Source organism: Erinaceus europaeus, chromosome 7 (assembly GCF_950295315.1).
Source record: "Erinaceus europaeus chromosome 7, mEriEur2.1, whole genome shotgun sequence".
NCBI lineage: Eukaryota > Metazoa > Chordata > Mammalia > Eulipotyphla > Erinaceidae > Erinaceus > Erinaceus europaeus.
This window is the reverse complement of record NC_080168.1, coordinates 129,417,488-129,441,766: the sequence shown is the minus strand read 5'-3', so window position 1 is coordinate 129,441,766 and position 24,279 is coordinate 129,417,488. Positions and strand designations below refer to the sequence as shown.

General features: G+C 41.6%; 1 protein-coding gene across 1 annotated transcript in view; it reads right to left on the bottom strand.

Annotated features, from left to right (window-relative positions):
- Positions 1–24,279, bottom strand: part of CFAP54 (cilia and flagella associated protein 54) — a 373,056-nt gene that overhangs the window by 279,996 nt on the left and 68,781 nt on the right. The window contains exons 16-19 of the mRNA XM_060195585.1: positions 18,973–19,101; positions 18,488–18,611; positions 14,598–14,684; positions 14,360–14,484 (exon numbers count right to left, since the gene is read on the bottom strand). Of these exons, the coding sequence (XP_060051568.1) occupies positions 14,360–14,484; positions 14,598–14,684; positions 18,488–18,611; positions 18,973–19,101 (465 nt within the window). The remainder of the gene's footprint in view (positions 1–14,359; positions 14,485–14,597; positions 14,685–18,487; positions 18,612–18,972; positions 19,102–24,279) is intronic.

The following is a 24,279-nucleotide window of genomic DNA, read 5'->3' as shown; positions in this document are numbered from 1 at the left end:
AGGGGGAAAAAGAAATTTAAATAAAAGAGGAAATATGCTAAAATAATCTATTGTAGTATAAAGATGTAGAATCAAGATGTGATACTATGACTATACCTCTATTATTTTATAATCTCATAAATCATTATTCAATAACTAATAAAAGGTTTTTTTAAGAATCATTTTTTAAAGTTTTTGAAATTTATATAATTGAATCTGATCCCAGGATTACTGAATGAAAGACTCATGGGGTAGAGTCAGACAAGGGAAAAAGAGCCTGCAAACTACTCTTTTAAACTTTCCAGGCTTTTCTGGGAAAAGTAATAATAAAGAAAAGGAAAAAAAGTGACATTATGTGAGAGGGTCAGAACAAGAAAGGAATATCTCCTATAGAGGAAGATTTCTGCATGGGACAATTGAAAAGAACTGTGATCTCTCATCAAAAACTTCAGTTCACATAGATTCCACCAACGGCAGTTGATTTGATGTCATGAAAATGCTATAAAGTTGGAAAAACAATTACACTCAGTAATCCACTTACTGCTAACATAGTTAATAGAGTTATGTTTAGGGAACAAGAAGATGAAAATCCAGTAAACATTAAAACCAGGAGTTATTATAACTTCTAGTGGTCTGGGCTACTTTATTAGTTCTGTTTCCAAAATAAGGTCATAAAATTAGATTTTGAATCAATTATAAACTATAGCCTGCTAAGCATAATGCTATTTTGCTTAGAGTTGAAGCACAATAACTAGAATGTGGAACTACTGAGATCATCTCAATTATCAATTTGTTTAAGCACCAACAGGCTTAGGAGAAAATTAGATGCCCTGGTTGGGGTCGTCATCAACAGAAGCAACAGGAGAAGCAGGCTTGGAACAAAGCAGACTCAGTAGGAGAATCTACAGAAAACAGCAATAGTCTGGTCAGGACACAAGCAATTAGAATAAATGCCAACTAGTTTTAGTCTTTATTTCAATTATAAGAGAGAGAGAGGAACACCACCAGAGTACCGTCATCATGTGCAGAGCCAAGTGATCAAACCCAGGGCTACCACTGAGCCACCTCTCTCTGGTTGCCAGTTAGTTCTAGTCCTTTTAACACTATTCTCAAGATTCAGATTCCAAGACAGAAGAAACTCATTGTCCTATATTGCACTATTGTCTTCTTGGCTAGCAGAGAAGATCGTCCTTCAAGAGTCACAGGCATGATTCCGTCTAGAAGGGAGATGCATTCCCTCAAAAGGTAATGTCAAAGAAGGGAAGGAATGCTGAATCAAAAATATCAGGAAACAGTCCTGGGCTTATGGCCCTTATACCTGGACTAAGGCATATCCCTGCCCCTTCCCAATAAGAAATCTAACCATCAAAGAAGCCAGATGTTCAGCTGGTAGGATCTGAAATGGAATAAGAACAATAATAAATCATGAAGATAGAATATCAGGGAAACCTCACACTGGTTCTAAGTGAATTCCATTAAAGTAAATATGTGATATAGTATTAAGAAGTCTATATAGACTTCTGAAAGCCAATAATAACCAATACAGGAAAATGGAAGGGGAAATAAGTTGAAAAGATCTAAAAAAAAAAAAAAAAAAAAACCTTATCATCTAATCAGCAAAGCAAGCAGGTGATTATCAAAGGTTTGTCCTTCAATCATCATAGTAACTCATTCCACCTTTCACTGGTATAGAGAAAAACAAGCATAAGATCATCCAAATCCACAAGGTCAGAAAACTCTGAAAAACTAAAACAGAGTATGAATTATTCAAAACTTTTGAAATAAACCTAGACTTTTAAAATGTCTTTACGGTATCAGGTGACATACCAGTTACTTATTTGGGGACAATTTTATTATGAGATCATGATAATGTAAGACATTCTGTAGTATGCACTGGCAGAAAATGATTGTCAAGGGAAAGAACTTTATATTCTTTAAGGAAAGAAACTTTGGCATTTATATGTGCCATAACATAGCTGTTTACCAGGCTACCCAGAGGACTGATGATTAAACCTTCACAATCGCAATATAAAACAACCACTGGGAAGCAGAGGTGGCTGTAGGAGAACTCAGAACTTACAAATAAATACCCAGCGTGTTCCTGATTGGTGAAAATCCTTACAGAGGAGGCCACATAAAAAAAAGCAGAGTCCTGAGGGAAAGATAGAAACAGGCTTTGGGAGACTTCCGGAGGTGGGACTACTACTAACAGCAGCAGATCTCTCTCTCTCTCCTCTCCTCTCCTCTCCTCTCCTCTCCTCTCCTGGATCAACTAGGAATACCAAAGGAGACCACCTGGGACCACAACAAGACAGGACTAGAATGACTACAGGAACCCACCAAATCACCAGTGAGTGCAACCACGTGTGGCTGGTGACAGAGAGGAGCCTAGGGAGAGTCTAAGTGGCTGCTAACAGTCCGGCAGTTTGTCAGTTAAGACACCATCCAGTCTGTTCCACCAACAAGGGGACAGCTGAAGGGAGGAGAGGACTCCCCTGGGACTCACCAAGTGCAACTCTGAGTCTCCATTGCTACTGCCCTCAGAATCTGGAGCAGCAACAGGGAGGGACACTGGGGGACAGAGATCTAACCAGGAAACTCAGGAGAAGACCTATACCTCGGTGGCATAGCGGTGGGGCTGTGAAAGTCTCTTTGCATAACCACTGGAGTATCTCTGCCACACCCTGCTTTATCTCTTGGTCAGGAGTCCCTGATTAAGCTAAGAAGCCTACTTATAGTTTAAAAGCCCTCAGGCTCCCATAGCCTACAGGGAAGAAAAAGAACAAATGAAGCTTTTAAGCCACTGAGCTCCAACTCAGGGATTATAATACTATTGAAACAACTGTAAACTTCCACCACTGTGAACCCTTTAATTACCTTAATTAGACACAAGTCAATCCAGGCAATAGTGATCAGCAATTTGAAAAGTACTGAGAGAGGAACCTCATAACATACTATATAAAATGGTTAAACCAACAATAAGAAATATTGGAGAAACGAACCAGGACAAGAGTCCAGCTAAAAGCCCCCCAAAGGGTGAAGCACAAAATAACGAGTTCAACATCCAAACACTAGCTAAGGAAATAATCACAGGAGTGAGTAAAGAGTTTGAAATAATTGTAATCAGAAATACAGGAAAAACAAATGACTCTGGAAGAAAACACTAATTATTTCAAGGTTATCAGAGAGCTGAAAGCTGAAATAGCTAAGCTAAGAACACAACTAGGTGAACAAGTTAAAACAGTATCAGAACAGGGTAACAAAATAGATGAACTCCAGAAAACAGTATGGAGAAGAGATAATAGAATCAATGAGGCTGAAGACAGAATTAGCAAGATCGAGGATGAATTAGAGACAACTAAAAAAGAAGTAAGAGATCTCAAAAAGAGATTAAGAGATGCTGGAAACAACAACAGAGTGCTATGGGATGACTTCAAAAGAAACAATATACGCATTATTGGCTTACCAGAGGAAGAAAGAGAGGGAGAGGAAGAAAGCATTCTCCAGGCCATAGTAGCTGAAAACTTCTCTAGTCTAGACAACATCAAAGACATAAAGATTCAAGAAGCCCAAGGGTCCCAAACAGAATTAACCCAGACTTAAAGACACCAAGACACATCATACTTAGAATGGAAAGGAATAAGGACAAAGAAAGGATCCTGAAAGCTGCAAGAGAAAAACAGAGTCACCTACAGAGGAAAACCCATAAGATTAGCAGCAGACTTCTCCGCACAAATACTACAGGCCAGAAGAGAATGGCAAGATATCTACTTACTACTCAATGAGAAAGGCTTTCACCAAGAATAATATATCCTGCTAGACTGTCATTTAGACTAGATTGAGGCATCAAAACCTCAGACAAGCAACAATTGAAGGAATCAACTATCACCAAGTCTGCACTGAAAGAAGTTCTGAAAGGTCTTCTATAAACAGTCAGACCATCATCAATAGGACATATATCAGAACACTCTAAAACTCTACAAGAATGACATTAAAATATCTTCAATTTTTGATGTCAGTAAATGTCAATGGCCTGAATTCACCTATTAAAAGTCACAGAGTAGGAAGATGGATCAGAAAATACAACCCAACAATATGCTGTCTACAGGGAACCCACCTAAATTAACAAGACAAACACAGACTTAAAGTGAAAGGATGGAAAACTATCATACAAGCCAATGGCCCACAAAAAAGGTCAGGAACAGCTATTCTCATATCTGACATGATAGACTTTAGAATAGATAAGATTAAAAAGATAGGAATGGACACTAATTAATGGTCAGAGCATCAGTCAATGAAGAGGACTTAACAATTATTAACATCTATGCACCCAATGAGAAGCCATCTAAATACATCAAACATCTACTGAGAGAGCTACAGCAATATATTAACAGCAACAAGTCATAGTAGGGGACTTCAACACCCCACTCTCTCAACTTGACAGATCATCCAGGCAGAAAATCAATAAAGAAATAAGGGATCTAAATGAAGAGATAGATAAACTAGAACTATTGGACATTTTCAGAGTCATTCAACCCAAGAAACTGGAATACACATTTTACTCAAATCCACATAGGTCATTCTCAAGGATAGACCATATGTTAGGCCACAAAGACAGCATCAGCCAATTCAAGAGCATTGAAATCATCCCAAGCATCTTCTCAGACCACAGTGGAATTCAACTAACACTTCACAATCCACAAAAGATTAGTAATAGTCCCAAAATGTGGAAGTTCAACAGTACACTTCTTAACAACTTCTGGGTCAAAGAGGAAATAAAGGAAGAAATCAAAATGTTTCGAGAGTTCAATGAAAATGAAGACACAAACTATCAAAATATTTGGGACACAGCTAAGGCAGTACTGAGAGGGAAGTTCATAGCTATACAGGCACACATTAGGAAACAAGAAAAAGCACAAATAAACAGCCTTAAAGACCTAGAAGAAGAAGAACAAAGGAATCCTAAAGCAACCAGAAGGACAGAAATCACTAAAGTTAGGGCAGAAATAAATAACATTGAGAATAAGAAAATCATACAAAAGATCAATGAAAGTAAATGTTGATCTTCGAAAGAGTGAACAAAATCGACAAACCTTTAGACAGAGTCACAAAACAAAAAAGGGAGAAGACCCAAATAAATCGAATAGTAAATGAAAGAGGAGTAATCACAACAAACACCGCAGAAATTCAACATATCATGCAAGGCTTTTATGAACAACTATATGCCACTAAGCTAGAGAACCTGGAAGAGATGGACAATTTCCTAGATACCTGCCAACTTCCAAAACTAAATAAAGAGGAACTGGATAACATGAACAGCCCCATCACAGCTAATGAAATTGAAACAGTTATCAAAAATCTTCCCAAAAATAGAAGTCCTGGACCAGATGGTTTTATAAATGAATTCTACAAAACCTTCAAAGAAGAACTAATACCTCTACTTTTAAAAGTCTTCCAGAAGACTGAAGACACTGGAATTCTCCCTGCCAGTTTCTATGAAGCCAACATCACTCTGATAACAGAAGCAGACAGGGACACAACCAAAAAAGAAAACTACAGACCAATATCCCTGATGAACATAGATGGTAAAATATTGAACATAATTCTAGCCAACTGGATACAGCAGTATATTAAAAAGATTGTTCATTACGACCAGGTGGGGTTTATCCCAGGCATGCAAGGTTGGTTTAATATACGTAAATCAATCAATGTGATCCACTACATCAATAAAAGCAAGACCAAAAACCACATGGTCATATCAATAGATGCATAGAAAGCCTTTGACAAAATCCAACAACACTTTATGATCAAAACACTACAAAAAATGGGAATAGATGGAAAATTCCTGAAGATAGTGGAGTCTATTTATAGAAAACCTACAGCCAACATCATACTCATTGGTGAAAAACTGGAAGCATTTCCACTCAGATCAGGTACTAGACAGGGCTGCCCACTATCACCATTACTATTCAACATAGTGTTGGAAGTTCTTGCCATAGCAATCAAGCAGGAGCAAGGAATTAAAGGGATACAGATTAGAAGAGAAGAAGTCCAACTCTCCTTATTTGCAGATGACATGATAGTATACATAGAAAAACCTAAAGAATCCAGCAAGAAGCTTTTGGAAATCATCAGGAAATACAGTAAAGTGTCTGTCTACAAAATTAACATTCAAAAGTCAGTGGCATTCCCCTATGCAAACACTAAGTTAGAACAAGTTGAAATCCAGAAATCAATTCCTTTTACTATAGCAACAAAAACAATAAAATATCTAGGAATAAACCTAACCAAAGAAGTGAAAGACTTGTATACTGAAAATTATGAGTCACTACTCAAGGAAATTGAAAAAGACACAAAGAAGTGGAAAGATATTCCATGTTCATGGGTTGGAAGAATTGACATCATCAAAATGAATATACTACCCAGAGCCATCTACAAATTTAATGCTATCCCCATCAAGATCCCAAGCACATTTTTTAGGAAAATAGAACAAAGGCTACAAATGTTTATCTGGAACCAGAAAAGACCTAGAATTGCCAAAACAATCTTGAGAAAAAAGAACAGAACCAGAGGCATCACACTCCCAGATTTCAAATTGTATTATAGGGCCATTGTCATCAAAACTGCTTGGTACTGGAACATGAATAGACACACTGACCAGGGGAATAGAATTGAGAGCCCAGAAGTGAGCCCCCACAACTATAGACATCTAATCTTTGACAAAGGGGACCAGATTATTAAATAGGGAAATCACAGTCTCTTCAACAAATGGTATTGGAAACAATGGACTGAAACATGCAGAAGAATGAAACTGAACCACTGTATTTTGTATTTCATCAAATACAAAAGTAAATTCCAAGTGGATCAAGGACTTGAATATTAGACCACAAACTATCAGATACTTAGAGGAAAATACTGGCAGAACTATTTTCCGCATAAATTTTCAAGACATCATCAATGAAACAAATCCAATTACAAAGAAGACTAAGGCAAGTATAAACCTATGGGACTACATCAAATTAAAAAGCTTCTTCACAGAAAAAGAAACCAATACCCAAACCAAGAGACCCCTCACAGAATGGGAGAAGATCTTTACGTGCCATACATCAGACAAGAGGCTAATAACCAACATATATAAAGAGCTTGCCAAACTCAACAACAAGACAACAAATAACCCCATCCAAAAATGGGGGGAGGACATGGACAGAATATTCACCACAGAAGAGATCCAAAAGGCCAAGAAACACATGAAAAAATGCTCCAAGTCTCTGATTGTCAGAGAAATGCAAATAAAGACAAAATACCACTTCACTCCTGTGAGAATGTCATACATCAGAAAAGGTAACAGCAGCAAATGCTGGAGAGGGGGTGGGGTCAAAGGAACCCTCCTGCACTGCTGGTGGGAATGTCAATTGGTCCAACCTCTGTGGAGAACAGTCTGGAGAACTCTCAGAAGGCTAGAAATGGACCTACCCTATGATACTGCACTTCCTCTCCTGGGGATAGATCCTAAGGAACCCAACACACCCATCCAAAAAGATTTGTGTACTCATATGTTCTTGGCAGCACAATTTGTAATAGCCAAAACCTGGAAGCAACCCAGGTGTCCAACAACAGATGAGTGGCTGAGCAAGTTGTGGTCTATATACACAATGGAATACTACTCAGCTATAAAAAATGGTGACTTCACCGTTTTCAGCCGATCTTGGATGGACCTTGAAAAATTCATGTTAAGTGAAATAAGTCAGAAACAGAAGGATGAATATGGGATGATCTCACTCTCAGGCAGAAGTTGAAAAACAAGATCAGGAAAAAAAAAAAAAACACAAGTAGAACCTGAAATGGAACTGGCGTATCACACCAAAGTAAAAGACTCTGGGGTGCGGGGGTGGGTGGGTGGGGAGAATACAAGTCCAAGAAGGATGACAGAGGACCTAGTGGGGGTTGTATTGTTATATGGGAAACTGGGGAATGTTATGCATGTACAAACTAATGTATTTACTGTTGAATGTAAAACATTAATTCCCCAATAAAGAAATAAAAAAAGCTGAGTCATAATGCCTCTCTTTAGTTTCTCCTAAGAGAACAGCATACTCCTATATATGTTTCTTAAGTTAAAATAGTTTCACTTAAGCAAAAGAAGGCAAACAGGAGAACATGTGAGTGTCAGACTTCCCACATACCTGGACTGTTCTCCCACCTATGTGGTAGAAAGAGACAGACATATCTGGGTATATTATTTTGCCATATTATGCGCCATTATGTTGTTTTCGCTGGGCTGGCTTCACAGGCGGGTAACAGAAGACCCGGGACTCATGGCTGGGTTGTATGCAGTATCTCTTTATTCATGCAGGACGCAGCACAATCTAAGCGGAGCTAAGCTAAACTAACTACTACAAACAATCTTGTCCTTATAAATATACTAGCCCAGTAGGGTGGGAACAGGATGCGACGCAGAGAGGGTGGAGAGAAAAGTGACTGGTGAAAATCAGGGTGTGACAAGGAGAGGGGGCGGAGCAGGCAAGAATTCTAACACTGAACCACCAATGCCCTGGAGGGAGGGTGGTGCTTGTTAACAGAGGTTATGTAAATAGAATACAGTGTTATGTAAATAGAATGCAGTGTTAAGCAGGGGGGATTTAAACCAAATGAAACAGAAGGGGTTTTTAGAAGCATACCAATAATATTATGACAAGAGAAAGACAAGATTGAGTCATAATCATATACAGTAACATGAAAGAAGACCTAGAGAGTTTCTTGTCCTCAGACTCTGAGAGGTCACAAGATTGAGATGGCGCCGGAAGAGAGAAACTAGGGTAGATGTACCAAAGTCCCCAAGCACTAGACAGTAGAAGCAGCCCCTGAGAAACGATCTACACAGGCCTCTGAAGTCTGCTGATGGTTGGCCTTGTCAGCTGAGACTAGCCAACACCACTATCAAACTTCACTCAAATGCTGATGTTCACCCCTTACTGAGATATACCTGACATAGTCTGACACTAGCTTCAGATGTACAGCACAATGGAAATGCAACATAAATCTGGAAATTCTTATGGGGAAGCTCTTTCCAAATACTGCCAAGACAGACAGCTTCACATGAATATTCATAGCTTCTGCCCAATGGCCCTCCAACACTGACAGCATCCAAAATCCTCTGACTTGTTGGAAGCTAGAAAAAAAATTGATTACTTTCTCTCTCTCTCTCTCTCTCTCACACACACACACACACACACACACACACACACACACACACACACACACCACCACCACCACCACCACCACCACCACCACCACCATTTGCCACTGTATCTATGTTTCTGTCACACTGAATCACTTCCCAGAGGACTTGTAAATACTCTAGGGCCCTTCTAACTTCAGGATCTTGGAACATGCAGTGTTCCTTTGACCCTCTGTCACCTTCTTAACATTCCGTATTCAACTTCATATCATGTTTCCTGGAGGTTTCTTGAGACAGTCCACCTTGCCAGGTTAGGCACTCCTCTGCTATACTCCATCAGCACTCTCGAAATCAAGAGTGATGCAACTGGCCCATAACTACTTGATGGCTTGTATAAATTCCCACTGACTCTATATATCTTAAAGGCAGAGACCACAAAGACCCTCAAGACATGTTGAATAAATAAACAATTATCTCTCTCTTTTTTTGTTGTTTTTATACCCTGTGTTCTGCATAATTCCAGGCACACAGTCAACTATCACTAACTATTTTCTGAATGGGATCACAGCTTCACAGACGTATTTGCTGGATGGGAAAAGTGATGGGAGGACAACTATGAAGTGTTGTGTGTGAGAAATACTAAATTCCTATACTCTATATCATCAAACTAGCCTCCCTTTCTCAGACTCTCTTTTCCTGGTCCTTAGCTTCATGAAGAGGCCTAGTTTCTCAGTATCCACATAGCCACTAAGCCTTTACATCCCTTGATGAGGCTTTCTTCTCTATATGGTGTATACCACTTTATATTATCATCAACTTTTAACCAATCCTTTCATTCGAAAAAAAACTTGTAGAACAAATTTCTTGATAGGTTCCTGAATTACAATGCCTGTTATTTCTCTGCTGAACTATTTTTCTTAATTATTAACAACTACATCTACTACTGGACATGTCAAAAATTATTTTCTTTCTCTGTCATTCTGTCTCCAGCCTCCATGGTGTTTGGTGATATCAGGGTAAACACAGATAACAGGTCAAAAAGCCTTCAAGGTAACAGAGGTCTTATTTGACAACCTGAAGTATGCCTACATCCCTAGGATAAGGTCAGGATTTGCAGAGTAAATACAGAATCTGATATGATTGCTAGAATTGGAGATAACAAGTCTAATACAGAGTGGCCTACAGACTAGGAGAGAGATCATTCAATCAGGCAGGCCCTTAAGATGTCTAAGTAGGGCAGTAGGGCGGCACAGTGGCTTAAGCGCATGTGGCGCAAAGCTCAAGGACCGGCATTAGGATCCCGGTTCGAGCCCCGGCTCCCCACCTGCAGGGGAGTTGCTTCATGGGCGGTGAAGCAGGCCTGCAGGTGTCTTGTCTTTCTCTCCCCCCTCTGTCTTCCCCTTCTCTTTCCATTTCTCTCTGTCCTATCCAACAATGACGACAGCAATAATAACTACAAAAACAATAAAAAACAAAAGGGCAACAAAAGGGAATAAATAAATGAATAAATATCTTTTTTAAAAATATGTCTAAGTATACCCTTAAGACACTTATGTTTGTGTGTATCCTTAGGATGTGTTGGACTTGACACAGTTGTCTGCACATACACCAGTTAAACCGCAGGATAGTGACTTGCATGGGAGACTGGAGAGATTCCACAGAAGATATTCAAGTGACATTCAGCAGAACCTCACTCTGAGACGAGCTCCATGACTCTACCACTCCATAGCCCGTCTTTTCTCACAGGAATGGTGTCATGGGTTTATTTCTCAACCCAAAGACAGGAACAAAACTCTACTCCCTGGCATCCAAAGTACTCCAGTCCAGTTTATGGATGTCAAACACAGTATCCATCTCTGCCATCATAACAATTCTACTGTCACAGCTAATAAGGATGCCGCAGCAGAATACCATTCCACCATACAGACGTACAAAGCCCCCCCCATATTTCCATGGCCACAGCAGAATACCATTCCACCATACAGACATACAAAGACCGCCCCAGATGTCCATGGCCTCAGCAGAATACCATTCCACCATACAGACATACAACGCCCCCCAGATGTCCACGGCCACAGCAGAATACCATTCCACCATACAGACATACAACGCCCCCCAGATGTCCACGGCCACAGCAGAATACCATTCCACCATACAGACATACAACGCCCCCCAGATGTCCACGGCCGCAGCAGAATACCATTCCACCATACAGACGTACAACCCCCCCCAGATGTCCACGGTCGCAGCAGAATACCATTCCACCATACAGACATACAACGCCCCCAGATGTCCACGGCCGCAGCAGAATACCATTCCACCATACAGACGTACAACCCCCCAGATGTCCATGGCTGCAGCAGAATACCATTCCACTATACAGATGTACAAAGCCCCACCCAGATGTCCATGGCCATAGCAGAATACCATTCCACCATACAGATGTACAAACCCCCCCCCAGATGTCCATGGCCATAGCAGAATACCATTCCACCATACAGATGTACAAACCCCCCAGATGTCCATGGCCATAGCAGAATACCATTCCACCATACAGATGTACAAACCCCCCCAAGATGTCCATGACAGTAGCAGAATACCATTCCACCATACAGACATACAAAGCCCCCCCCCAGATGTCCATGGCCGCAGCAGAATACCATTCCACCATACAGACGTACAACCCCCCCCCCAGATGTCCATGGCCACAGCAGAATACCATTCCACCATACAGATGTACAAACCCCCCCGATGTCCATGGCCGCAGCAGAATACCATTCCACCATACAGACGTACAAAGCCCCCCCCCCGATGTCCATGGCCGCAGCAGAATACCATTCCACCATACAGACGTACAAAGCCCCCCCCCCCCGATGTCCATGACCGCAGCAGAATACCATTCCACCATACAGATGTACAACCCCCCCCAGATGTCCATGGCTGCTGTAGAATGCCATACCACCATACAGACGTACAACCCCCCCCCCCAGATGTCCATGGCTGCAGCAGAATACCATTCCACCATACAGATGTACAAAGCCCCACCCAAACGTCCATGGCCATAGCAGAATACCATTCCACCATACAGACGTACAAAGCCCCCCCCAAGATGTCCATGGCCGCAGCAGAATACCATTCCACCATACAAATGTACAAAGCCCCCCAGATGTCCATGACCGCAGCAGAATACCATTCCACCATACAGAGGTACAAACCCTTCCCCAAGATGTCCATGAACGCAGCAGAATACCATTCCACCATACAGATGTACAAACCCCCCAGATGAACATGGCTGCAGCAGAATACAATTCCACCATACAGACATGCAAAGCCCTGCCCCCTGATGTCCATGGCCGCAGCAGAATACCATTCCACCATACAGACGTACAAAGCCCCTCCCAGATGTCCATGGCCGTAGCAGAATGACATTCCACCATACAGACATAACCCCCCCCCCATATTTCCATGGCCGCAGCAGAATACCATTCCATCATACAGACGTACAAAGCCCCCCCCCCCCAGATGTCCATGGCCACAGCAGAATACCATTCCACCATACAGACATACAAAGCCCTCCCAGATGTCCATGGCCGCAGCAGAATACCATTCCACCATACAGACGTACAAAGCCCCCCCCCCCCCAGATATCCATGGCCTTCAGCCTTGCCTAGACTTCTGATGCTGCACAGTTTTCTACTCAGCGTCAGCCTCTTCACCCACTCCTCTCTCCTACCCTCACTCTCCGCTGTTGGAAGTCAGTCTAGATTGAGACAAGCAGGCATGAGCTTCAGCTCTGCTCCCATACTTAAGATTTCTGTTTATCGGTCCTCCCTTCCTTCTGCATCAGAAGATGAACTGTCAGCCCTAGAGCCCACCCTGGTGAAGAAAGATCCTTTCTCTGTGTTTTCAGTCTCATCCCCTTCCCTGTTTTCCTGGGTCCTGCTTTATATACTAGCTTCTCTCTTTATCCTGTCTTCAATTTCTCTCTCTTTTCCTGGCTCTTCATTCTCAACATGTGCATTTGCTGTCTTCTCTCTTAAACTCATTTAATTCTGCATCCTTCCTAGAGCTGTGATGGATTGTTTTACTTTACTTAGCAGTTAATCTCACTTACAACATTATTTTCCACTTCATTATGTGTCATTCATTGAACCAGTTTGATCATACTTATAAGTGATGCATAGGGACAAAAAATTTTTAAAAAAAGAGACCACAAGTTGTCATGTGATTGTCCTCAGGAAGTTTAACTCTATAAATAGTATACAACTAATGAGCTGGATCAAACAACTTCCAGGTCAAAGTGCAACAACAAGCTCTATAAATTTAGCAGTATCTAGCAAAGAAAAGGTACATTAATCAATGGAATGTAAATTCATAATAATGATTGCATTACACAGTCACAAAGTCACTTACATTCTATTATTACCCTCGTCTTAATCCCTTCAAGCTTATTTAGTTTTCCATGTGCATAATATAGAGAAAGAATCCATCATTTTGCAGAAATCAGAACTGGTGATAAAAGTTAGTTCCCCTAATCAGGACTATCACACTTTTCAGAGAGATAAAATATGTTCAACTTGAAATTTTACCTACAATCTTAAAGTCAAGGGCAACAACTCATTTTTAGAAATAGATATTTAAATTTATCAAGGTTGTATGTCAGGATTAAAAGAAGAATGAAGGGAATCAGGTGGTAGCGCACAGGGTTAAGCGCATGTGGCGCAAAGTGCAGGACCGGCGTAAAGATCCCGGTTCCAGCCCCCGGCTCCCCACCTGCAGGGGAGTCACTTCACAGGTGGTGAAGCAGGTCTGCAGGTGTCTGTCTTTCTCTCCCCCTCTTTGTCTTCCCCTCCTATCTCCATTTCTCTCTGTCCTATCCAACAACGACAGCATCAACAACAACTACAACAACGATTAAAAAAAAAACAAGGGCAACAAAAGGGAAAATAAATAAATATTTTTTTAAATAATGAGGTATTATTACATGTGGACCAGGGCAGGGATACAACATAATGTCATGTTGTGCTTGAGGGTCTAAGGCTCCAGATTTAACTCCCCAGTCCTACCAGAAGCCAGAGCTGAACAGTACTCTGTAATCTCTCTTTCTCTCTCTCTCCCTCCCTTACTACTCCTGTCCCTGCCTCCCTCTGTAATTCTGTATCTCTCTAACTTAAACCAAGTATTTTGAAAAAATATCAATACCTGCAAAATTCCATGAACAGATGATACACAGGCTGCATCATTCTCAAACATGAAAATAGCTTTCTGCATCAAGAAAGCCGACTTGGACACCATATTCTTCCTGATTTTATTCATTACAGTTAGTTCTGGAAAAGCAAGCAAATGTTTTACCAAAAGAACAATATGAAAGCTATCTTTAATGTTTTTCTTTCTTTTTTTTTTTTTTTTAGAAAATCAATTTTTTTTCCATTTTAATTACCTGTAAAGCCAGTAACACTTTCAAATTGTTTTTGCTTTCCCTGGTCTTTGGCAGACACATTTTTGCTAGTAGTTGGAGTCTTCAAAACTGACAAAGAAGGAGATGGCCATTATAATAAGTCTGTGTCCAATAAAGTAAATATTTCCTAAACATTAAAGAGTAACTCTATTGGGTGGTTTGGGAGGTGGTGCAGTGGATAAAGCACTGGACTCTCAAGCATGAGGCCCTGAGTTTGATCCCCGGCAGCACATGTAAGAAACCAGTGATGTCTGGTTCTTCCTCTCTCTCCTCTTATCTTTCTCACTAATAAATAAAATCTTCAAAAATAAAAGTAACAATCTGTAGAGTATGTGTCTGTGTGTTGCTTCATTTATCCTATGTCATCTTTTCATTAGGTAAAACAAAATCAATTCTATTACAATGTAATTTTACTATTGAATTATTTTTTATTTCCCATCACACATCTGAAGACATAAGAATTTTCAAATTATAAAACTGTATTTTCTATTTCATCTTAAAATAGAAAGACTTCATCTTCATCTTGAAGGTGAAACAGCAAGCTACTTTTGTTCACTGTCCCCACTACACACATTTGAACTAGTCATGAGGAAGAAAGAAAATCTGTAATTTGAAACAATGTGCATAGAATGTAAAAGCATTGGGCTCAGTAAAAAATATCAGATAGAGAAGGATAAGACTGTATGAAATTACTTAGATGTGGAATCTTAAAAGCTGAGCTCAAAGAAACAGAGACTAGATTGGTACTTAGCAGGGCCTTGGAGTAAGGGAAAATGAGACACTGGTCAAAGTGTCCATATCTGCACTTATAAATAAGTTCTGAGCGCCCTAAAATATAGTATAGTGATTAAAGTTAATGGTACTGTGTGATATACTCAAAGTTGCTAAAATAGTAGATTCTAAATGTTTGCACCACAGTCCAGCTTTTGAGTCCGATTCTCAATTCTGACACCATCTTCCTAGACAATATTTTTAGTCCACCTTCATGTTAGCTATAAAGCTCAAGCAAAAATTGTTAAAGTCAAGGCCCCCTAGGAACATACCTAAAATAGACTCCTAGCTTCTTCTCACCTTAAGACCCCTAGTCTCTCCTGTTCTATTCCTTTTTGGCTCTTGTCTATTAAACAATCTGTCCTGCTTTATATCTCACCACCTTTCAGCCACCAAGTTGCAGACACCACTATGATGCTATCCTGAACTCCCTGGACAGGCGACCTCACCCATGTGTCCTGGAGCCCCATCTCCCCAGAGCCCTGCCCCAGTAGGGAAAGAGAGAAACAGGCTGGGGGGTGTGGATCTGCCTGCCAGGTCCCACGTCCAGCAGAGAAGCAGTTACAGAAGCCAGACCTCCTACCCTCTGCTCCCCATAAAGAATTTTGGCCCAGACTCCCAGAGGGAGAAATGTCAGGGGAAGATGACCAGAGGGCTCTGAACCCAATTCCATCAGGACCCAGAGAAGAGGAAAACTATGAAGGACACCAGTAGTAGTAATAGGTGTAGGTGTGACTTAGAAAGGAAGAGAAGGCAGGCCCATGGGGGAAAAAGGGTAAATATATATATGGAGAGAGAGAGAGAGTGACAGAAATAATAGTCAACTCATGTTTGTGAAACTATTAAAGTTTCTAATGGAGGGGAGGAGGACACAGAACTCCGGTGTGAGAAAGGTATGGAATTATACCCCTGTTATCTTATAATTCTGCAATTAAATATTAAATCACTAATAAAATTAATAAAAGAAATGGTCACTGTCACTTGATGGAAGTGTTAGTTAAAATCACAGTGTAAATATTTTGCTACATAGGTATTACAATAAGGGTTATCAGCTTGCCATATAGAATTATGTCCAATAAATGCAATGTTTTATGTCAGGTCTGTGCTAATAAAACCAAAGGGAATTTTACTCAGATCAGCTAATTAAGTAGCATCTGATTAAATTCACTTTTCTGTACATTTTATATGTTGGTGGATCAGAGATCATGTAAGGCTGACACACTTAGGTCAATTTTCTAAACGAGCTCAGCGGTTTAAAATAGGGAAGTGGGTGGGGTACTGGAGCACCCTGTCGAGTGTGCCTGTCGCCAGCCCAGGCTCCCCACCTGCAGAGTGAAACAGTGAAGCAGGTCTGCAAGTGTCTGTCTTCTCTTTCACTATCTCCCCCATCCCTCCCAATTTCTTTCTGTCCTATCAAATAAAACAGAAAGGGAGGGGAAGAAAAACAGCGTCAGGAATCAGTGGGTTCATCGTGCCGGCACTAAGTCCCGGGGGGTGGGGGGGGGGGATGGTTGCTGTTTACCTGTTGCCTATATCATCAGACTAAGAGTGGCCTGACTTCCGCTAAACGGGATGTTGTTCATCCCTGTTTGGAAACTCAAGTCAATGTGTGATCTAAATGCTATCAGAGGAGGCCAGGAGGTGGCGCACTAGTTAAGCACACAGTACTAGATGCATATCAGAATTACTGTTTGTATCTTTAAGAGATATATTTTGTCTACATAATTAGATTTAAACAACAACTGATATCCACTCATCTGTACTCAGAAGCTGCTGTCAGAGCTGTCTCTCTAGCATTTCCTGTGGCTTACAGAATAAAATACAGACCCAACCCTTCTCTAGGATAGCCTCTTTCTCTCACGTGTGCTTGTTACTCTGCCCACAAGAGAACCTCAGCAGTTCTTCAGCTGCAGCATACATAACAGTTTGCCTTCATCTTGCTAAGCTCTGTTTTCACTATACAGATAGATCACCTCCCCTTTTCAGCCTGCACAAAGGTAACACTTACTGGCTTGCATGACAATTAGCACCACTTCCAGCAAGTCCTTCCTGACTTTCTTTTCAAATATACTCATCTTCTGTGTGCCCATAACAAGCATTATGAGCCCCCCTCTGTTACACTGATTAAGATAGTATAGCTAGGGTGGGGGTGGGCACTGGTGCGAAGCACAAGGACCAGCTTAAGAATCCTGGTTGGAACCCCCAGCTCCCCGCCTACAGGGGCGGGGGCGGGGGCGGGTCTCGCTTCACAGGTGGTGAAGCAGGTCTGCAGGTGTCTACCTTCATCTCCCCCTCTCTGTCTTCCCCTCCTCTCTCGATTTCTCTCTGTCCTAGCCAACGACAACAATAACAATCATAACAACAACAAGGACAGCAAAATGGGAAAGATGGCCTCCAGGAGCAGTGGATTCATAGTGTAGGCAATGAGTCCTATAGGCAAAAAAGAAAAAAAAATGATATAGCTGGGGAGCTGGGTGGTAGCGCACCTGATTAAGCATACACACACTACTGTGAGAAAAGAACCGGGTTCAAACCCCCAGTCCCCACCTCCAGGGGGTGTCGGGCCTTGAAGGCCTGACAAGGAGGAAAGCTTCACAAGTGAAGCAGGGCTGCAGGTGTCTCTCTGTCTCTTTCCCTCTCTATCCCCTCCTTCCCTCTTGATTTCTGACTATCTCTTTCCAACAAATATAGATTTAAAAAAAGAAGAAGAAGAAAAGAAAATCATATAGCTGGCTTATCTATCCAGATGCTACAAAGTAGAGGTTTTTGTCTCTATACATATATACATATACATAAAATATATATATATACTGTGGTTCCTGGAACCTGCCTAGCAGTAAATGTGTGACTGATTGCATAACTAAGTAACAACCATTTGCAGGAACTAAAATAATGGATTTTTCTTATATGTTCATGACCTATTCACTATACAATATGCTAAAAATGATTAAAATGATCTGTTGATATTAACCAAAGAAAAGCAATGAAGTAACAATGTCCATCTGGAAATGCCCAGTCAGCAAGAGCAGAATCTACAGACTAACTTGAGTCTACACTTAAAGTGGATTCAGAATAAGTCAGTTGCTTGGTTCGCAAACTACCTGGAAATTTGTCAAGGATCACGGTGGCTATTCGGTGCTGGTACTGAAGTAGCTTAAGATGCAAATCTATCATGAAACTATTTGCCGCAGTTGTTCTGCAAGTGTTTCTGTCCATATTGGTGCACTTGAGTTGAAAGAAAAATAGAAATGAGACCAGAGTTATCAAAATTAACAGAAAATTAATCCACTGTTTAATCACTCAAGTTATAGTTTTGCGCTTAGCTATTAAATTCTGCTTACTTCTCAAAACTTTGCAGTCTATAATTACATGCTTATAACTTTTTTTGGGGGGGGGTAAGGGGAAATTTCAGATTCACAGTAGCCTCTTCAACAACAATTTCTAAGACTCTCTAACACTCCTTAACTTCCTCCTGGAAGATAAAAGATATTTCTGTCTTATCTGAGGGAAGCCCCCCTGGCTGCCAAGGCCAGCCCCACTCTGGTGAAGTGCAGCTGCTACATGATGTCAGGCTTGCCCATCTTACCTTGGTGGTGCAGTAATCATACACTGCTGACCCATCTGGCAAAGTAATTAACATGCGATTCAAATTTAATGCAGTGATTACTTTGTCAAGTAGTTCATATGCCAAAAGGAGCTGTTCCTCGGGTTTTTTCTGGAGTAGTTGTATAAAAAGAAAGAGAAATAAGAGAAATTCAACATTTCCGAGCTTACTTTGCTGGTAATACAAAACCAAGTCTACTCAGATAGTCTATCCAAACATCAACAGTATTGTCTGTGTTACTGAGTCTTGCGTTAATGTTGAGTACTATTTAGGAAGGTAAAATAAATTCATCCCATTTCCTTAAATATAAGCAAAACTTTTCACAAGCATATATATAGTAACTTGCACTTTAGGTTTTCAACATTCAGATTGCACCAAATATGTAATTTTTAAAAATGCACATAATTCATCATGTTCACATGCTTTATCTTGAAAGTTTTTCTAAAATCTCAAGAGTTGGAGATTGAGTTATGTAAGTCAAGTCTAAGGATCCACATTGTTGTTTTCAAAACCAAAAAATCCTTCAGGGCTGGGGAAACACCCAGTAAAACTCACGTATTGCCATGTGCACAGGCCCAGGTTCAAGGCTCCAGTCCCCACCTGGAAGGAGGAAGCTCAGAGGAAGGGAAGCAGTCCTGCAGCTGTCTCTTGTCTCTGTATCTCTCTCCTTTTCTTCCTCACATCTATCAGCTCCTCCCTGCCTACAAAAGGGAGAGGATGGGTGCGGGGGACAGAAACTGGAGGGAAGGAGAAAAGGAGAGGCAGCCTAGAAACTCACTGCTCAGGCATCACGCCCCAGAGATAAACCTGGCAGTAATTAAAAATTCATTAGTTAAATAGGGAAAATGACCTTTTGAAAAATATTATGCATTTATTAGCATGAGACTGATAAAAGAGAAAGAATGACGGAAAAGGGAGAGAGGAAACCAGATAATCGATGAGGTATCGGGTTGAGCTCAGGACCTCAAATCCCCAAATTCTGTGTTCTAGCCACTGTGCCAACTACAGGCCTACAAAATAACCTTTTTTTTTTTTTTTAACTTAGCATCCTTTTAATGTACTGCTTCTCAAAGATACTCAAACACAGAGAAAGAGACAACAACCAGTCCTGTTCAAACTATCTAGTTCTTCATTTTTTCACCAAGCCGCATGCCTGCAGCTGACTCCCACTCACGGTTTTCCCTCTCTCCACAGCCCAGCTCCTGCAGCTGACTCCCAGTCACCATGTCCCTCTCCTCTGCCCCAGAGGTAGCCGTTTGCTTTGACCACTCTTTTGCATGTTTTTAAACTTTGGTACATGTATATTTTTCAACTGTCCTAAATTCTGCAGTTAATTTTCTCTCTGAGCCATGTGTTGTATATTTTTCAGGCTGATGTGTGTCGCTCACCGTGTCTGGTTTTGTTGTTGCTTGTGCATCAGATCACGACTAAGCTCTAGCTTATAGTGTGACACTCTAGGGACTGAAGTTGGGACCTTTGGTGTCTCAGGCATGAAAGATATTTTACATGACTGTTACAGTATTTCTCCCCTGCCCTAAGTGTCTGTTCTAGTTTGGTTTGTCTTATAGAATAACTAAATATTTCAAGCAGAACGAAATTTAACACAGAGAACTGGAGTTATTCTTACCGCTTATGTAAGAGGAAGCAAAGATCAAAAAGGTTGCAACTGACAATTCTGTCACAAACAGAATCCTGGACTGCTAAGAGTCCCAGAGGCAGCAAACACCCCTCAAGTCTACTACAGTGAAGCAAGTCATCTGCAAGAGTTTGCTCAGCAAGGCTGAGAAATTGACTTGTCCCACGTATCACTGCAGAATAAGAGTTCTTTCCTGGGGGTCGGGCAGTAGCGCAATGGGTTAAGCAAGCGCAAATGGCGCAAAGCGCAAGGTCCAGCAAATGGGTCCCAGTTCATGCCCCCGGCTCCCCACCTGCAGGGGAGTCACTTCCCAGGCGGTGAAGCAGGTCTGCAGATGTCTGTCGTTCTCTCCCCCTCTCTGTCTTCCCCTCTTCTCTCCATTTCTCTGTCCTATCCAACAACAACAAAATCACTAACAACAACAATAATAACCACAACAATGGTTAAAAACAACCAGGGTAACAAATTGCAAAAAATGGCCTTCAGGAGCAGTGGATTCGTGGTGCAGGCACCGAGCCCCAGAAATAACCCTGGAGGTAAAAAAAAAAAAAAGAATTGTTTCCTTTCTTCTTCATTACAAATTCATGCAAGTGACCTGCACTGAAAGACTAGAGTGGAACTAAGTAGAAAATAGATACTGGAAGTCTGCGCCCCCCTATGATAAAAGGGGTGACGACAAGGTCCATCTGACTCTTGTTCAGCTCGTGAGGTCCTAAGCAATACTAGGAGTATGTCACAACTGACCCGCCCACTCTCCTGCTGATGGACACCTTTATTATCTAAGTGTGTTTTCAGGTAGTGGAGAATACTGCTTAAGAGTGCATATAAATAGAGCTATCTTGTGTCTGTTCTTCTGATGCCAGCTTTTTTAAAAAAATACATATATATCAGTATTTTGTTTGTGAGATTCACTCAAATTAATCTGTGCCATCATAGAGGCCATTTTTTCCTATAGCTGTCATTTTCATTTGTACATGTGACTTGCTCAAGGTCACAGAATAACTTTTAGAGTTGGTTACCTTCAAAGTCCAGGTATTTACTAGGATGCTGTATTGCCTCTTTACTTTAAAAAAGCTTCTTTGGGGAGTCAGGTGGTAGCGCAGAAGGTTAAGCGCATGTGGCGCAAAGCGCAAGGACCGGCATAAGGATCCTAGTTCAAGCCCCCGGCTCCCCACCTGCAGGGGAGTCGCTTCACAGGTGGTGAAGCAGGTCTGCAGGTGTCTGTCTTTCTCTCCCCCTCTCTGTCTTCCCCTCCTCTCTCCATTTCTCTCTGTCCTATCCAACAACAATAATGACAACAATAATAACTACAACAATAAAACAACAAGGGCAACAAAAGGAAATAAGTAAATTTTTAAAAAGTGTCTTTAGTATATTGTTAATGAACCATCCATGTGCGCACGTGTACACACACACACACACACACACACACACACACGCACGCGCGCAATCTTATTTACTTATGTATTGCCACCAGAGTTATTGCTGGGGGTTGGTACCAGCACTACAAATCTACTACTCTGGGTGGCCATTTTTTCCTTTTTATATTTCTAACTTTTCTTAGATAGGATTAAGAGGAATAGAGAGGAGAGGGTGAGAGAGAGACAGACACCTGCAGACTTGCTTCACCATTCATGAAGCATCCCTCCCGCAGTAAGGGTGTGGGGGCTCAAGATCGGGTCAGTGTGAGAGTGGGGAGTTAAAAATGCCCAGCTATTATTGTATTGCTAGACCAGTAACATCCAGAGAAATTGAAATAGTGATCAAAAACCTCCCCAACAACAATTCCAGGGCCAGATGGTTTTAGAAATATTCAAATATTCTACAAGACCTTTAAGGAGGAGCTATTGTCGGGGGCTGGGCGGTAGCACAGCAGGTTAAGCGCAGGTGGCACAAAGCGCAAGGCTGGCATAAGGATTCCGGTTCAACCCCCCCCCCCCGGCTCCCCACCTGCTGGGGAGTCACTTCACAGGCGGTGAAGCAGGTCTGCAGGTGTCTATCTTTCTCTCCCCCTTTCTGTCTCCCCCTCCTCTCTCCATTTCTCTCTGTCCTATCCAACAACGACGACATCAGGAACAACAACAATAACTACAACAATAAAGCAACAAGGGCAACAAAAAGGGAATAAATAAATAATTTTAATAAACCAGTAAAAAAAAAAAAGGATAGAAATCATGAGGATGAGCACTAAGTACCAGGAAAAGCAAAGCGTGAAGGAGGAAGTCACCTGCAGATGTGCTTCACCGCTTGTCAAACGATCCCCCTGCAGATGGGGAGCCGGGGCTCAAACCAGGATCCTTACGTGGAGAAGCCCATGGATGGTGGAGCAGTACTGTGTGATCTCTCAATCTAAAGCAATAGGGGAGAATGGGCCATGGAGGGGGCTCAGTGGTCCTGCACATGCATAAGAGTCTGGGTGCCATCTCCAGTATGCACGAACGTGAAAAGACTAGGGGGTGGGGGAATGCAGGAAAATGAAACTCGGCTGATCCGCACACTCTTCCTCTTCCTTTTTGCAGTATGCCACCCAGCTCAGGCTGACAATGGTGCGGGGACTGACCCTGGAACCTTGGAGCTTCAGGCATGAGAGTCTCTTTGCATAAACCATTATGCTCTCTCTCCTGCTTGTTTCTTCATTTCTTATACACTGAAATGTCATGGGATGCTACTACACCTTTTGCATTTTTTTAAATCAAAATTCTTTAATTAGTCAGGAAAGCCAACATATAGATCACTGGCTCCCTCTCTAGAAAACATTTTCAGCTGTGGCTTATGAGCACCACTGTCCTACGGAGATACTCCATGAGGGCAAATGACTTTATCCCCAGCCAGGCCCGACTGCACTGGGGGAAGCTTCAGTGTTGTGGTGTTTCTTTCTTTCTCACTCCTCATCCTATGCCTGCCTCTGCCTCTGCCTCTGCCTCTGCCTCTGCACGCCTCTCTCTGCCTGTCTCTCTCTCTCTCTCTCTCTCTCTCTCTCTCTCTCTCTCTCATTTATTTGCCTCCAGGGTTATCACTGGGGCTTGATGAACCTACTGCTCCTGGTGCCTTTTTATCTTCCACTTTATTGGATAGGACAGAGAGAAACTGAGAGGGGAAGGGAAGACAGAGAGGGAGAGAGAAATAGACACCCGCAGACCTGTGAAGCGACCCCCCTGCAGGTGGAGAGCCGGGGCTCGAACTGGGATCCTAGCGCAGGTCAGGTCCTTGCGCTTTGTACTACGTGCACTTAAGGGGGTGCACCACCATCCTACACCCCTGCCTCTCTATAAAAAAAATAGTCATCCTAAAGCATGAAATGAGATAGAGATGTTTTATTCTCAAGTAAGGAAGTGAAATGAAATATGGCATCCTATTACCTTCTCCTTAGAAAACAACAGTGTTCATGAATTCATACCTCTGAGAAGTCTTAAAGTACGGAACTCAGTGTGTCTAATCCAAATCTCCCAAGGTGACTTGGCTATCACATCCTTTTTCAAATGTGTATCACTTAGAACAGGGCTTACAGAATGTTCTAGCTCTTGTCTACAAGTAAATGAGTGCATAATGGCATGTATACAGTTTGACCTTAGACTTACATTCAGATCAGTAACACAATGTAACCCTTTATTCATAGAAATAAAGTATTGTTAATAAATACATTATCAGGAAGT